At 37.0% G+C, this 16,899-nt stretch overlaps 1 protein-coding gene across 1 annotated transcript; it reads right to left on the reverse strand.

Annotated features, from left to right (window-relative positions):
- Window positions 1–3,135: 3,135 nt before the first annotated feature.
- si:dkey-33c12.4 (uncharacterized protein LOC560112 homolog) lies at window positions 3,136–13,780 on the reverse strand. The gene is made up of 18 exons (XM_035946481.2): window positions 13,411–13,780; window positions 13,266–13,288; window positions 12,532–12,598; window positions 12,189–12,415; window positions 11,983–12,063; window positions 11,834–11,902; window positions 11,568–11,747; window positions 9,828–9,995; window positions 9,659–9,722; window positions 9,487–9,577; window positions 9,261–9,402; window positions 8,028–8,132; window positions 7,358–7,457; window positions 7,004–7,244; window positions 5,979–6,053; window positions 5,757–5,859; window positions 5,092–5,207; window positions 3,136–4,064 (listed from the first exon to the last, which is right to left on the reverse strand). The coding sequence occupies exons 1-18, from the start codon at window positions 13,433–13,435 to the stop codon at window positions 3,971–3,973; spliced, it is 1,971 nt and encodes a 656-aa protein (XP_035802374.2). The 5' UTR covers window positions 13,436–13,780; the 3' UTR covers window positions 3,136–3,970.
- Between the last annotated feature and the right edge of the window lie 3,119 nt (window positions 13,781–16,899).

The raw sequence follows: 16,899 nt of genomic DNA on the forward strand, positions 1-16,899 counted from the left end.
GTGTTGCTCCCAGATCACCGCAGACGAATGACATGTTGGATTTCATACAGAAAAAGGTTGGCTTTATCTCCAACCTGGGCTTCTGTGCAAACGACTTTCAGTTCCTAAAATCGTTAACATAGTGTGTTAATGTCCAGATCAGGTTTTGTTGCCTCCAATCCAAATTAAGTCATTAAATATTTACCTTTTGGCGATATTGAGTTCCAATCTGATACCATTTTCCAAGACGATACATATTTCAAGATGTGTAGATTAGCTGTAGTAATTGGTTCCGCCACCAGCCTCTTACTGTTTTAAACTGTAGCAACCAGAGAGGACGGACAGCAAGCAGAGAACACTATAGGGTTAAGCTAGTAGAGGGGCACCATGACAAAGACGTCTATGACACTTAATGATGTCCAACCACAGACAATAGAACCAACTAAGACAGATTTTTTTTTTTTTAATATCGGGATGACATTTTGTGACAGTTGTGAGTTTCTAAGATGCGTCTGTGGCCTAAAATAGTGATTATAAATAGTGATTGAAAATAGTGGTTGATAATGCTGCACTTAAGAATTTTTAAAAAATTTACGACTTGTGACAGCACGCGTAAACAAAATTTTTAAAAAGGCCTTAAACAGCCACTAATTTAGTGTATAAATCTTACTTTATCACAAAGTTGGACCTTTAAGAGCTCACTGGGGTTGAAATTGAACTTAAGACATGACAGCTGTTCAGGCCTCTCGGGTAGTTGAGATGAGATGAACAGCTGTCACTTCAAAAGTCATCTTGTGTTTTTTTATAATGTGATATTGCTCTAAATTCACAGATTGCATCACGGTTGACGTTGCATCACTTTGCCAACATGTTGAGGGTGGAAACACAGATTTTCCAGCTTTAAAAGTGTCTGATGTTTTACTGCCGCGCCTTAATGTAAAATATTACGTCTTATCAACCAGTTGTAAGTGCAGTTATTGGTACAGAGATGCCTCCACATGTCTGATAGGTCGAGTCAATTCAATGAAATTTCCAAGTTTCAGCAGTGCAGGTAAATGCAGCAATAAATGATTGTAAGAGGAAAGTGTAAGCAGCAGCCAAACATCACAAAGAGCGCAAAAGACGCAGTTTGTGACTTGTTGCTTCCAGCTGTTTGGAGTTTTTCCTCCGAGTTTGTTAAATACCTGCAGCAGGATCCATAAGTGTCTCCAAAATGAGAGGTATTTACACAATAACTTTATTATTATATATGTCCAACATGGGGACAGAATTAATCAAAATCTAACGTAAGGTCGTATTATTAACCTCTCTTCAGATGCAGTTAAATCATTAGTTACACAGTTGAATCCTGACATCTGAATATTATTCTACTGTAAAATTCTGACCTGTTTGCAAAAGTCAAAGTGTTTTTCTGTCGTATCTAGTTAGGGGAAATTTGCAGTTTCACAGCAGTGCAATTGATGTTCAAATGCATGACTTACAGAAAATGACCTCTGTAATCAATAAAGTAACAATAAAAACCCATTTTATTGCACCAAAAGTAGCTGTACTTTGATAAATTATCATCACACATGGACAGAATTTTTGATATTCAAATCACAAACTATTTAGAAGTGCTCCTCAATTACTCTGCACCTTCTTTTCTACTGGCAAGATGTTAACTAGCTAAATTAGTCAGATAATTAGTAACTTTCACTGGAAAATAAGCAAACAAAATATATCAAAATGCAATTTCACAACTCTCATACTGACAGTCTTTGACTTGCCTCCACACTACAACAGCATGATAGAAGTCCTAAAATTCAGATATGGCTTTTGGTATTTGTGTGCCAGTGTTAGTGTTCTTATAGGTTACAATTGCAAGCAACTGTATTTACACTGTGTTTATAAAATCTAATTAGGACCTCAATGCTGAAACAGTAAGTTCAAGTGTCCACCATCTATGACTCTCCTGTCGTTTCACTGCAGATTCAGTTGTGTTCTTGTGCTGCCATCTACTGGCTGACAGAAATCAGGTTAGAAAATTCAATTAACTCTGTTCAAAGTTGGATTTCTGCCTGGACGTAGGGCAAATGTCCCAAAGGACCAAAACACAGGTTCACGGCAAGTTAATTACTCTGTTATAATTCAATTTATAGCAAATTTGTTTGTGAAACATGCATTGCTCGCGTACATCAAAATTAAGCTCAAGGTGTATCCTGCTGAACTCAGCAGTGTTAACTTTCTATTAATACTGAAGGAGCATGAACAAAATCTAATCTGTGGCTCCAAAATGACCTCCTCAGAATCAGCTCATTTCCTATGTACAATACCTTTAATGTATTTATTGAAGCCATGCAAAGTTTTACCTTCATACTGTGAACTTTTTCAGTCACAGGCCCTTGAAGTACATAAAGGTGGTCCAACTTTCGTACTTTACATTTTAAGTTTTCCATAATTTCTGAGCCTCATAACATACATCAGTACAGCAGATCGACACATGCAGTTTTCAGGGCTAAAACACACATCTGAGTTCTATTAAAAACTGCAATCATATCAGTTTTAAATCAATAGCCACAATCGTTTTTGTGCAGCATGATTTTTAACCACCCTTTAGCGATAATAATGGGATATATCATAGTTTTAAAAGTAAAATTACACTTGTCTAATACAAATATATTTTGACATTTACAAAATGTGACATTGTATTTGAGCAAAAGAGATAGAAACAGACCAACAGATATATAAAACATGTCAACACCAAATTTGTTTCTGCTTTTAACAACCAGAAGATATATATTATATTCTAGCAAGCTAAAATATGTTCATATTCACTCCATGTATTCAGGATTCACACACTTCAGATAGTGACATCTGGAGTGGATATAAAACTCATTTGGTTGCAGTTTCTAACAGAACTCAGGTGTGTTTTTCAGCCCCGAAAATTTCACATGTCCATCCGCTGTACTGATGAAGTTATGAGTCTCAGAAATGGATAAAATGGAACGCAAATTAAAAAGCAGGAAATTTGGACGCACCTCTATACTTCAAGGCCTGTAACCCTAAAAATATTCATAGTATGAAGGTAAAACTTTGCAATGCTTCATTAAATATACAAAGTAACACCATATTTAGTATTTATATTGGTGAAGACCTGTTTAAATAATGAGGCAGAAATTCAGAGTACGAAAGAATCTTTAATTCTTATTTAAGAACACAAACTTTATAATTAATGAAGGGGCATCCGAACAAAGACTCAGATGTTCCACTCAATGATAAACCGTTGATTCAAAAGTCTTCTTAGGAACCAGTTTTTAGGTATATGACAAGATACTGCGTCATGTTGTATTATAGAGGGTTGCACCTGTTGTACAGCAAGGCAGGATAAAAGTGCAACTTACATTAAACGTATAATCTGTAATAAAGAATTCTGGATTAACATACTGATCATGGAGAATTTAGAAGCAGGTCATATATGTGAGGCTCCTGTGAGACCTAATGTTCTACAAATGGGAATTAAACTAGTAATAACTTACGGTTCTCAGTTTGTAAATGTAAAAACCATCCACTGTAATGGAATACTGAAGTTTGGTGAGCAAAGCTAATACCATAACTAAGGGGTAGTCACCAAGTGAACATATGATTGCAGATTAGTCAGACTTATGACATTCTTACAGACTGTTTTGTAATCTGTTGGACAAACCATGTTGCCTGTATACTGATATTTAAAATATTGACCTGTAACACCATCAGGCTATAAAAATCACATCGTTGTGATGTTTTTGTTGATGCCTGGAATCACTAACTTACATAAACCTGACAATTTAAGTTGTCAAACAATATTTTTAAAAATTATCCCTAAAAATCTGTTTAGCCAATGAGCTTCTGTGATCCAACAGAAGTAGAGATACTGTGAAGATACCGTTGATTAGTCATTTTTGAACATGACGAGGTCCTGTTTTTATAGAAGGCAATGGTCAGACCAAAGCAGTCGAAAGGCATCTGTATTGTTTCAGTAGTTGCCTCTGTAGTTCTGGACATGTTTGTAAGGGCGAACAAACCTCCGGTTTCCAGCTGCGTTCCTCCCATCATCATACTCACTGTGTCTGTAATCAATAAAATTAGATGCAAAACATGACTCAGTTAAATCTGGATAAATTGGCTTTGATATACTAATAAACGTCTGTTTCATTTAAGCCAAATAAGCTGTATATTTATATTTACAGGTTTAGATCTGGGCCTGTTCCAGTCAGTGTATTTACCAAATAAGCCAGGCTTTAGTCTGACTTGCTGTCAGGTTATTTTAATTGAATACAGCTAACCAGGTCCAAGGCAAGCTAACTATGAAACTAACTGTGAGGCTAAGTATGAGAAAAACCATTTGACTAAATGCCAGGTTAACTGAGACTGTCTAACTAAAAATAATAAGAATAAAAATTAAAAAAAAAAAACAATAAATGTTTCAATTGTCACATCATCTCTCCTTTTCATAGCATCTGCAGCATGTTTCTCCAAACTGGATGTGTTTTATCACTGCATAATGCAAAAGTAGCTCTTTAAAAATGTCCTGCTGTGACCTTTATGGGACTCTGTGTACATCTGATTTGATAATCTGGCCTTCATTAGCAAACAGCTTCACTTTGGAGGCAGTTTTAGAGACAGGCAACATGTGACGGGCTGAAAGGGGAGGATGGTGACAACACAAAGTAGCATGTTTAACGAAGAGATAGTAGGGTAAAATGTCAATGTGAAATACAGACTAAAGACAGCAGGAGTGCTTCTGTTGTTCACCAAGAATTAGCTACAGCACATAAATTTCAATAAAAACTCAAATTACTCCAGAAAGAAAATGCAGTTTTGTTTCCGTTTCCCTCTGCCTCAAAGCTAATCACATTCTGGATCCATTTTTTTTTAATCTAAACTCCCAGAATAACAGCAAATAAATTTATTTCCCAGAATATTTTAATGATTCCTTAACGTAGCCTGTATTTCCCATCAGCTGCTTATGGAACAATAGTCACATGAAGAAATGGTGTAAAACACAAAGGAACCAACAATTTACTTGAAGCAATTCATAAAACTCAACTCATTTTTGAAAATACTACTGTATAACGCCAAAGAGTCAGCACTGACCTGACGTTTTCGTCTTGCAGGTCTTCGGCTCTAAGGGCAGATTTGGAGATGCCCATACCTGGAGGAATCCTGTCTGGATATCTCACAACCATTTTGATGCCGTTCAGCTCATAGCCCTGGAAAAGAGAATAAATTACTTCATAGCAGGAGGCAGAAAAAGTCCTGGCAGGACTGTGAACAGACAGCAGAGGTACGTGTTTGACACTGAACTCAACCAAAAGTCAACAGTCCTGCAGAGCAACAAGACTTTCTGGTAAGATTTTAAGGGTTGACAGGTTTTTAGTCGTGGGTGTAAAGGACAGGTTTCATCACAATACAGAAATCAATACAATATTTGCTGATATCACAAAGTCTGAAATAGTCAAATAACAGTGAAAACTTCAGGTTATTATCTTTCATAGTTCCTGAGATATTGTTGTTCAAACATCGCTTCAATGTGCGAAGAAACCTGCTCAAAGTGAGCAGATGGGCAATTTTTATTCAACTTTTATTTGTTATATTAAGGTAAAATTTAACAGATACCATATTAAATAACCAGCAGAAAGTTTGAGCAGAAGGAATCTCATTATCTGAAATGGACTCCCCACCCAAATCCCAATCATGACCATAAAATGAATTACAAATCTTGTTATTAAAGCTCATAAGACAGTTCAGGATGTACTTACATTAAAGCGCCGGATTGCTTCATCACAATACTCTTGTTTTGTAAAGTTCACGAAGGCACATCGTTTGGAAACCAGAACCTTGGCACTATAAACAACTCCGGCCCTGCAGGAGAAGAATGAGTCACTACAGTAAAACTCAAGTGCTTTAATGCAGAGTTCATTTATCAGTTGAATCGTAGGAATGACCTGAAACAAAACAAACATTACATCATCGTGTCTTACTTGGTAAACAGGTTGATAATCATGGACTCAGTTACAAGGTAATTCAAGTTTCCGACCCAAACTGGAAACAGCTCTCTATGAAAAGACAATATCATTAAAACAAGAAAATTAAGGTGACAGACATCCATGAAAACTGTTTTGTAGACAAACATCAGTCATAACACACAGTCTGAACTGCATGAAAGCATCCAATGATTTTCTGTTCTGTTGGAATATACCGTCTAATTAAAGGTGAAGCAACACCAATAACCATAAATATACTGTCTGAGTACTTCATTAAGCTTTTCCATTACAAAAGCTGATTGGGGATCACAGTTTTAATTAACCTTTGTTTAGATTGGCTAGCATGGAGAATTTGTAATGCTTTGGTAATTTACTTATACATTTAAAGTGACAAGTAGTTAAAAGGTTGAGCTCTCAGTTTTTAAAGTTCTAATATTGATGCCTAAAATGGATAGTTATAAACAAAACAAGTAAATTCTGTGCTTTAAAGACTAAACTCTAGAAGATTTTAGTTGTCTGCCTCTATCTCCTGCGACTTCTTTAAACTCAGATAGAGATGTTGGGGATTAATTGTTAAATTATTGTGTTAATAATAATAATTTAGAAAATATTAAACGACAAGGCAGAAGATGAGGGACATGCATGTCAGACAAATTGTTGTAGATTAGCTGTAGTATCTGCTTGCACCACCAGGTGGAGCCTTTAACTGTTTAATAAGATGAAGTTACAGGTGTGTTTGCTGACCGCCTATAAAACAAATGCACCGCCCTGTTGTCTAACTGTTAACTGTGGCAGTCGTGTTAATGAACTCTGCAGCATCAAGTTGTAAAAGGGCGGCTGTTTGCAATAGCTAGCCACCTGCAGCTAATGCTAAGCTATGATACTAACACAGTTCAAAGTACAATACAACAGTCAGTATAGAAGCTTCTGAAAACACTAAAGTGATAAAGTGTGTTGGCCCGACTATAAATACATTTTAAAGGCAGCATGAAAGAGATTTTTCTGAGTGAATCAATACTCACGGTGGTGGTTGGTCACCATCATCGCTAGTCTTCACTGACCGAGGATAAACGGGCTTTGACTGACTCTGGACATTGGACGTATTGTGTACTGGACCTAAAGGTTTGTTAGTATGTGTTTGTTTTGGTGCATCCTGGGACGGAGCAGCAGCAGCAGCAGGAGTGGTGTTGGCTGACAGGACTGGAGAGACTCCAGTGATGTTGACTACCTGAGCTGGTTGGATTGCGCCATTTTGAGTAACACCTGAAACAAAAACAGAGCAGTCTTTGAATCAGTGCTGCAGAAAATGAAGAGTTTATCACACTTTATAGAAGCTTAGTGTAATGAGAGTTTGGACATAACCCCTGTTGGCTCACCTGGTTGTATGTTTAATTTGCTCAGCACCTCTAACGCCTTTTCTACCGTCCCATGAATAATTAAAGCATTTGAGCTCTGCTCTCGTGTAAAACCAAAGTCCTGAAGAACAAAACACAGAAATACAGGTTTAAAAACACTTTCTGTGACTTCCTGACTCCTAAAGCAGGGCTCTAGACTGCGACCAAAACGGTCAAATCTGCTGCAATCTTTTTCTAGAGTATGAGAGTTAAAATTTCAAGTGGCTGCATTGTGCAAGGTCATGATGATCATTAAGCTGTATTAGTGTTGCTCTAACTGGCACAGGCAGCTACTGTGTTAACCACAGTGATGGAAAGTAGTGCATTTATAACTTATTGACTAATTTTAAAAGAGTGCATGTAAAATAAAATTACTCTTGACATGAGACTTCACACGTTTAACTCTTTTTAAAATAATTTTTGGTCACCAAGCATCAGCTACAGCAGCCTGCGATGTGGGGCATTTAGGGAGCATTGGTAAATTGTGTCCATCAATAAGAAAATGTTCAGCAAGTGATGTGTTTTGCCTGTGACAATGTGGGAGGTGCTACCAAATGGGAAAGGTGGTCTGGAGCCCTGTAAACAACGCTGTTTTTGTTTAGATACATGGAATAAATGTCGTTTATGGAATACAGCACTAATTTTGACAAACCATTAGCCGTGTTATCTGCACACGCATCAGTTCCTGGGCAGCTTCTGCACATGAACTGTCCATTTTGAGGACTTCCCTGAAGGCCTGTGTAGCTTCTTCATACCTCTGAAAGAAGAAGAAGAAAGTTTTCATTGACTCTTCCACCGTCTTGTCACCCGGTTATTAAACGTCTCATGCAACAGCTAGTCAAAACAAGTCTGAGTGAATCATGCAGGTCTGCAGCTACAAGGACACAGTGATAAAAGTCATTTCAACCTGACCTAGAAATGAAGAAAAAACACCTTATTTCTTCACATCTACAAACACAGCTGACACAAGGCACAGAACTTACACAACGAGGCACAAACTTCTGTGATTTTATGGTCACTTTGATACAGCTCATTAACCCTCTGACCTCATACACTTTCTGCACATTTTTATTAAATGTAGGATCATTTTTCACTGCAACATAAAGTCCTGCAATTTTATGGAAACAACACAACCATGGTTAGAAGTAGAGAGAACTCAAAAATGTCTTTAGAAAAAAAAAGTCAGAATCCCACAAATCATATATAAAGAAAAGTTGAATTTCTTTGATTATTCATTTTACAAAAATTGAAAAAAACTTAGAATCAACAGATTATTCCCACAGGTGTTAATAATACTTGACATGACTCTACATATTACAGATGTTTTATTACTTACATTTTCAATTTGTTTCAATACCCACTTCCCATCTACTCGATGAAAACACAGCCTGCAGTTCAACCAAAACATCTGTTCCTGTTTGTTGCAGTTGAGTCATTAATGGTTTCATGACTGTCTCACAGAACTTTCAGTTAAACTCTTTAAAATGAGAATTAAGTGATTTTTACTCATTTGGTCATTTTTCCCCAATGAGACCAAACATCATATAATTAGTTAAAGAGTTGAAAATTCAATAACCGTTTCTGTTTTTACAGTTTCTTGCTTAAAACTTTGGTTTGGTGATGTTTCAAAAAAAAAAAAAAACAGGCCTTTAAACATCATCAAAAAGTTTTGGGGGTCAGAGGGTTTAATACAAAAATAACTTATCGATATGCTAAAAAAAAAAAAAAAAAAAGACAAGGATTCCTTGTTTTGAGTGAACATTACAGAAGAGTATGAATTCTACATGTATGTTCTGTCTTTGAGCCACACTAACCGCTACTCAGATCAAATACAGAGCGCATCAAACAGTACAGAGTATTTGTGTGTAGATTACAGATCATTTACCTTGAGTCCAGCCAGAGCTCTTCCCTTTCTAAACAGACCTTTAACCCAACCTGGACAGATTCCCAGAGACAGCTCTGCATCCGTCAGCGCCTTGTCATATTCTTGCAACTTTTCAAAACAGAAGGAACGATTTCCAAACAGCCTGTGACAGAAATACAGAGTGAACATGGCATAAAATCCAGCGACGTTACACCAACAGTAAATTTCCTTTAAATGAAGTTCTTACTTAAATTCTGTAGGATTATACTTTATAGCATCAGTAAAATACTTCACGGCCATACTGAACTCTCCAGCACTTGCATATTTATTTCCAAAATCTAGAAAAAAGGAGGAACTTTGGTTAGAATTAAATTCACATATGAATAAATATTTATCTACACTCGAGTCTTAAAACTTACTTGCAAGATTGGTACTTATTTTAACGTTTTCTTCAAAGGTGGCGCTGCTCGGTGCTGCAGAATCCTGTTTAGACAGAAAGATTAGATTAGCAAAAAAGTCCTGTGTACCAAATGCAGATTATTATTACTGCATTATAGTCAGACTGTAGTTACTGGAATCAACTGTCACCTTCTTCCCATCCTCCTCTCCTTTATTAGGGTCGTCAGGGACAGATTTACGTTCTTCTTTTTCCGGGGTCTTCTTTTTCTCCTTCTTCTCAGCTCTGGGCTTCTGCTCCAGTTTACGCATCGCTATAAGAGCTGCTTTGCTCACAAAAGTACTCCTCATATCCAGCCCCTGAAAAAAATACGCACATCGTAAACAGAGACAGAGTTACACAATCTTCCAGCAAGTCTCTGTAAAACTATGTATTCCCATACTAACTAGCAACTGTAAGCAACTTTCAGCGCACAGTAATAATTTCACACCAAATAAAAGCGATACAATGTTAAAATTTAAGCTACAGGGTAAAAAACATCAATACTGCTGCTGCCAAATGTCAAAAGCGTGGATGTTAATACACCAAAATGTTAAAAACATAAATATCACCAAAGCAAAACAGCCAAACTTGGATATTAATCTCCCTGGATATTGCAACAAAAGTCAAAAATATGGATATTAACACACCAAATTTAAAAAAAAATCTGGCTATTACCATAGCAAAACAGCAAAAATGCAGCTATTAATGCACCAAACTATGTAGATATTAACAGACTAAAACATCCGAAACCTAGATACCACACCTTCAACTGCCTGGATATTAATGCTGCAAAATTTCAAGAACCTCTACATTAACACATCAAAATATTAAAACCTCAATATTTTACACACTACAGCTCCAAATATCCAGATATTACTGCATCAAAATGTCAAAAGCCTTCATATTACTATAGCAAACTTGCCAATATCTGGATTTTAACTTACCCAAATGTCAGAAGTCTAAATATTCACACTCCCATGCATCAACACACTAAAATGTCCAAAACCTGGATATTAATCTAATAAAATGTCAAAAATCTGTATATTACAACATCAAAACATTACAAACCTCGATGGTAACACAGCAAAACAGCGTAAACCTGGATGTTAATTTGCCAAAGCATCAAAAATGTCAACACCAAACACACACCAAAATGTCCAAAAACCTGGATATTACTGCACCAAAATGTATAAACATGTATGAAAACAATAAGCAGGCCCAGCTGGGTCTGATTTTAAAAGACAACAGCAAGACAAAAAGCTCTAAGTGACTTTGCAACACTGCTGGGGCACAGATGGCAGGAACTTCAGTCGCAATACTGTAAAAATTGGCATATCATGCTTGCCACAAATCAAAGTCTAGAGGCTTCAAAAGTCAGAAATGTTGAGAGACACACACACGCACGCGCACACACACACACACACACACACACACACACACACACACACACACACACACACACACACACACACACACACACACACACACACACACACACACACACACACACACACACACACACACACACACACACACAATAACTTTCTGGGGCCAATAATTAGGAATCTCCTTCCTTGATAGAAACTATTCTGTTTGTGTCTTCACCAGGTTTGGGTTTTATTTCTGGAGGTAGTGAACTTTTCAAATGGCTTCCTAGATGTTTTTTAGAGGGTGAATTTCAAAAATGTTCAGGTCTGAACACATGATATCCTCAAAATTCAGTCAAAATATTTTGCATTCTTTAACACTGACTCCAAAACAACGAAGTAAACTCTGAGATGTTGGTGCACCACCTTACTAGGGCACTTCATTGGTTTTTCCTTTAATTTGTCACCTCTCTGTGACAAATTAAAGAACATAAATTCTGTATTTATTTATGTAAAATGTACCTCTGAGTTGCTTGAGTCATTCTTGGCGTCTCTATCTTCATCACTGGATTCATTTTCACTGCTGTCACTCGTGTCTGTATCTTTAGCTGAAGCAGAAAGTTTAACACTGGAATTGGTATCGCCTTCATCTTTACCCGCTTCATTCTCCTCTGCATCAGACTGCTGCGCGTCGTCTTTTTGCTGTAAAATAAAGAAAAATAAACCTATTAAAATGAGAAACGTTTATTTTTCGTTGCCTTTGAAGACGTTGCACAGATTATCGTCACCTCCTCGTTTTTTGCAGGGTTCTGTTTTTCCTTCTCCAACTTCTCACGCTGTTTTCTTTCCTTCTGTTTCTGTTGGAAAAGAAATTAATTATCACAAGTTAAGATTCACTCATTATCGAGCAGCTTGTGTTAGAGAAACCAGGACCTACCTGTTTTTTAAGCCGCTTCTTCTCAGCCTTGTTTTTGCATTTTTTAGATTCTTGTAATAATCTGGTTTTCCTTTCAGTATCCTGCAGGAACAAAGCAAACGCTGCATAAATTTAACATTAACACCACCTGAACCCGACAGATTCACTTCAGAGTGTCAAAACGAAGTCATCTGACTCAAATGAGACAAAAATAAAATCGAACTCACATTCTCTTTGGCCTGAACTTTTACAGCTGGATGAGAAGGCTCATGAGCTGAAGTGTAGTAATGCAGCGGAGGATGATAAACAGAACTGGATGGGTTTCTATGAAATCCTCTCCCGTCACTCCTCCCAGGCAGCCTCCCGTATCCATGGAAACTGCTATGACCATGTGCCCAGTGTTCAAAATCATCATCCTCACCTGTATCATCTAGCTCATCACGATATTCCATACCTGCAAATAAAATCCACATGATCACTTCTACAACTAATTTAAAATGCAATTTTACAAATAAAAACAGACAAGTGTGTGAAGAGGAAGTGTGAAATGATTAAATGATATCTTCTTACCAAACAGGCCACATGTTATGATCCTTTGCATATGAGGCTTTCCATCAAACATATTCACAACCTTTTGCTGGACAGAAAAAAAAAAGAAATATGAATGACAGTTTCAAAGAGTTGCATAAGCCTTTCCACAGCACTGTGAGCTGAGCTTCTGAGCTGCAGTGAGACATCCTTAAGTTTCACTTTCGTTTATGTAGAAAAAGTTGACTCTGGATACACATCAGCAGACAGGCGCGTTTATTTACACTGCTGAATAAGATGGCGACAATTTCACATCTATTTGTGGGAGGTTTCCATTCTCTCTAAGTCACTTTTGTTTGTACAGCACATTTAAAAGCAACAGGAGTCGACAGAAAGTGCATCCTACTTGTATAGTAACTGGATATTACCGTAGATAAATAGACAAAACCTGAATATTAACGCACCAGTGTCAACAATCTGGATGTTAAAGCAAATAAAAGTGAAACCATGAACTCAGACCACATATCGACTGCTTAGTAGTTTAATAATCTATCTTATTATGAATAAAAACCCTCAGAAATTGATTTCCGTGTCCGCTGGAAGCTCTGGCCGCTTCTAGACGCATTTTTCTGCGGATCCAAATGTCTCCAAGCCGGACAAAGTAAGTTGAGCAGCAGCTCCTGTGAGGCCGCTGCATCTCTTCGGTTAACGGACAAAAACACCGACATGACCCTGCTTCATAATGCCCGAGCTTCAGTGAGGAGAGATTTACTTACGACCACATGGATGTCCGGAAACTCTGCAAGAGGAGAAAGACAAACAAATCAGTTAAATTGTGATTTTCCTGCTAGTGCGACCGTTAGCCAGTTAGCTAGACGCAGCAACCAACTTCCACGGAGCGGCTCGTCTCCGTTTTCTTACCGGGGTCGTCCGTGAATATGTCCATGTGTGCTGCTCTGCGCCCCGCCACGGCTCCGTTCACTCCTACCACCGTGTTATTTTCACGCTAAGTGGATGTTAGCGGCCTCATAGTATCGCCGTTAACATGTCGTGCCCGCGCTCTCAACTTTCTTCTTGTGCGTGAACGGAGCTTGGCTTGCAGTTTGTGTGACGCATGCGCGCTGCGGCCCCTAGTGCTCTGTCGCCCCCTGCTGGACCCAAGGTGGCTGTACGGAAGTTTTAATGGACGCTGCCTGTGTAAAATATTAAAAAAAAGCTGGATTACAACTCCTCAAAACGATAGCACCTAAATATGAACACATTATAACCTCAAAAAGCCCTTCATTAACACATCAAAACTTTAACAAACCAGGATAACAATGGAAAAAGCATTCAAAACCGCGATATTAATGCACCAGAAATGGACCTTACGGTAGAAAGACATCCAAAATCTGCATATTAACTTATCAAAATACCCAGATCTGGAAATAAACACACCATAGCATCAGCAACTTGGACATTAACACACCAATGTGTCCAAAAACTGGCTACTAATGCATAAGAATGTCTTAAAAACAGGATACTAACGCAACAAAATATCAAAAACCTAAACATATAATTCCAATACCTCAGCTCCCAGACTGTTACATGTGTTTAAAACGCATGTGCAATTACTGCATGAGTTGTGCTGACCTGGGAAAAAAAAAGGGAGACACAGGATTCAAGCACAGTCCCAGGCTCTGAAGGACTGAATACATGAGGGTCATAGACAAGTCAAGATGGAGCTATACAGCTGCTTCACACACATATAGAGTGTCTCTGCTCTTCCTCACACAGCATACTCCTATTACCTTATAAGGCAACAACTGATGACACTGAAACTGCCTTTCCAAGGTTGATTTAACACTGGTAATCATAACAATCATCCCTGTGAGGTATCTGCATCACATCACAGCTAACAAAGGAATAGAACTGCACTGCAAAAACTCAAAATCTTACCAAGTCTGTTTGTCTTATTTTTAGTCAAAATGTCTCATCCCAGTTGATTTAAGATAAATTCACTTAACAAGTGACATTTCAGCAAGATGGAAGGACTTGTTTTAAGACAACGCATCTTAAATATCTTGTTAAGTCAAACAATCTTGAAATTATCTCGTGTTGAGCTGAATTTTACAAAAAAAAACTCAAAATAAGTTTAACCCTCGTGTCGTCCTGTGGGTCAGATTGACCCATTTCAAAGTTTGAAAATGTGGGGAAAAAAAATATTGTCACAGTGAAACTTCTGATGTCCACATTTTTGGGAAATCTTTGAACATTTTTTGGTGAAAAAAAAAATGTTTCTGAAGAACATTCACATAAAAATCAACCAAAATCCAGCGAATTTCGCTGGATTTTGGTAGATTTTTTTCTGAATGTTCTTAAAGAAAATATTAGAAGTTCCACTGATATATATGGAATTACTTTAGATATTTTTCGGATTTTTTGGAAGATTTTTACTCATTTTGTTCAAAATATTTACAAGAATTTTCTTGCCAAATTTGGGGAATTTAAAAAAAAACTTTTAAGGGAAACTTTCAAGGAATTATTGGAATTTTCTTCCTGAAGGTTTTGCAAATTTTCAGAAATTTGGGGAATTTTATGGCTGATTTTTTTGCATTTTTTTCAGACAAAGAAACAATATTTTTTGGTGCCTGTAAATGAGGACAACAGGAGGGTTAATACATCTCAAATTAGGAGGTTACATGAAAGCAGAAATCTATTTTTGAGTGAAAAGCTGATTTTGTTGTTTTTTTTTAGCATGTCTGGCTTATTTTAAGACACCTAAGCTTGATAATCCTGACAAAATAAGTTTTCCCAGCTAATTTTGAGATCTCAATATATAGGGGGATCTTACAGGCTTTGTGTCTGTGTGACAGATAGAAAATGCGCCTCTCAAAACACTAGTATGTGACACAAAAAGTGGATATTAAAGCACCATTACCCAAAACAAAGTGTCAAAAACATGGGTAATAATGCCCTAAAATGTCAGAAATGTCAATGTTAATGGACCAGAAAGCACAAAACCTGAATATTACTGTAGCAAAATGGCAAAACCTTAATATAAACTAAACAAAATATGAAAAATCAGGTGAAAAAACCTGGAGATTAAGGCAACAAAAAAGTCAACAACCTGGATATTAAGACACTAAAATGTCTAAAACCTTGATTTTAATGGACTAAACATCAATAACCTGGACATTATTTCACCACAACTTCAAAAACCTGAATATTGATGCAGCATAACTTAAAATACCTGGAGATTAACACACCAAAAGGTTAAAAATATGGATATTTATGCACCAAAAAAACTCGAACTATTATTGTGCAAATTGTATGTGACACAAAAAGTGTAACAAACGTAGTCAGACCGTGGGAAAAAGTGGTGGTTGGTCAGGTGACGCCATTTCTTGTGTGCCGTAATGTATGCTAATTTATGCTAATTTATGCATAGAGAACAATAGATTGATCAAAGTTTTGACACAAAGTATATGGATCCTCTCTCTCACATCAGCAAAGATGTCTTCTGGTCTCATCACACCATAAAGAAGGCCCAGCAGTGGCTGGACTTTTTGAGGAGACTGTGCAACTGTCTAGTTTCTGTGCACACGACAATAAACGTCTTGAATCTCTTAATTATTAGCACACCAAAATGCTAAAATCCCAGATATTAACATACCAAGCCCAGTTTTTACCCCGAAGTATCCAAAACCTAGATATTAATGCATCAGACTGTCAAAAATTTGGATTTAACACAAGAAAACGCCAAAAAAAATCTCAATATCAATCCACCAAATCACCAAAATTATGGACAGCAATGCACCAAAATGTTAAAAACCTAGACATTAACATATTATACCATCAACAACGTGGATATCAAAACACCATTACTCACAACAAAGTGTCAGAAACACGGAGAATAATGCCCCAAAATGTCAAAAATGTCAATGTTAACAGACCAGAAAGCATAAAACCTGGGTAATACTGTAGCAAAATGGGCAAAACGTGAATATTAACTCAAGAAAAATTTCAACAACCTGGATATTAACACACAAAAATGTCAACAACTGGGATATTTATGCACAAAAACACATTAAAACATCACAAACCTGGACATGAATGCACTAAAACAAAACCAAACAAAAACCTCTATATCAGCAAACCAATATATTAAAAACCTGGATATTTACACACCTTAGCTTCAGATATGTGGATATTACTGTAGCGAAACAACCAAATCCTGGATACTAATGGAGAAAAGTATCAAAAATTCAGATATGAATGAGCAAGAACGTGGGGAAAAATGGATATTAACACAGCGAACCAGAATACTGAAATGTCCAAAAATGGATAAAAAAGCACAAAAATTTCATTTTAATGTGTCACATATTAACACATCAAAATGTTCAAAAACTGGATATTAATGCACCAAAC

The sequence above is a fragment of the Amphiprion ocellaris genome, chromosome 23 (assembly GCF_022539595.1).
Source record: "Amphiprion ocellaris isolate individual 3 ecotype Okinawa chromosome 23, ASM2253959v1, whole genome shotgun sequence".
In the NCBI taxonomy this organism is placed as follows: domain Eukaryota; kingdom Metazoa; phylum Chordata; class Actinopteri; family Pomacentridae; genus Amphiprion; species Amphiprion ocellaris.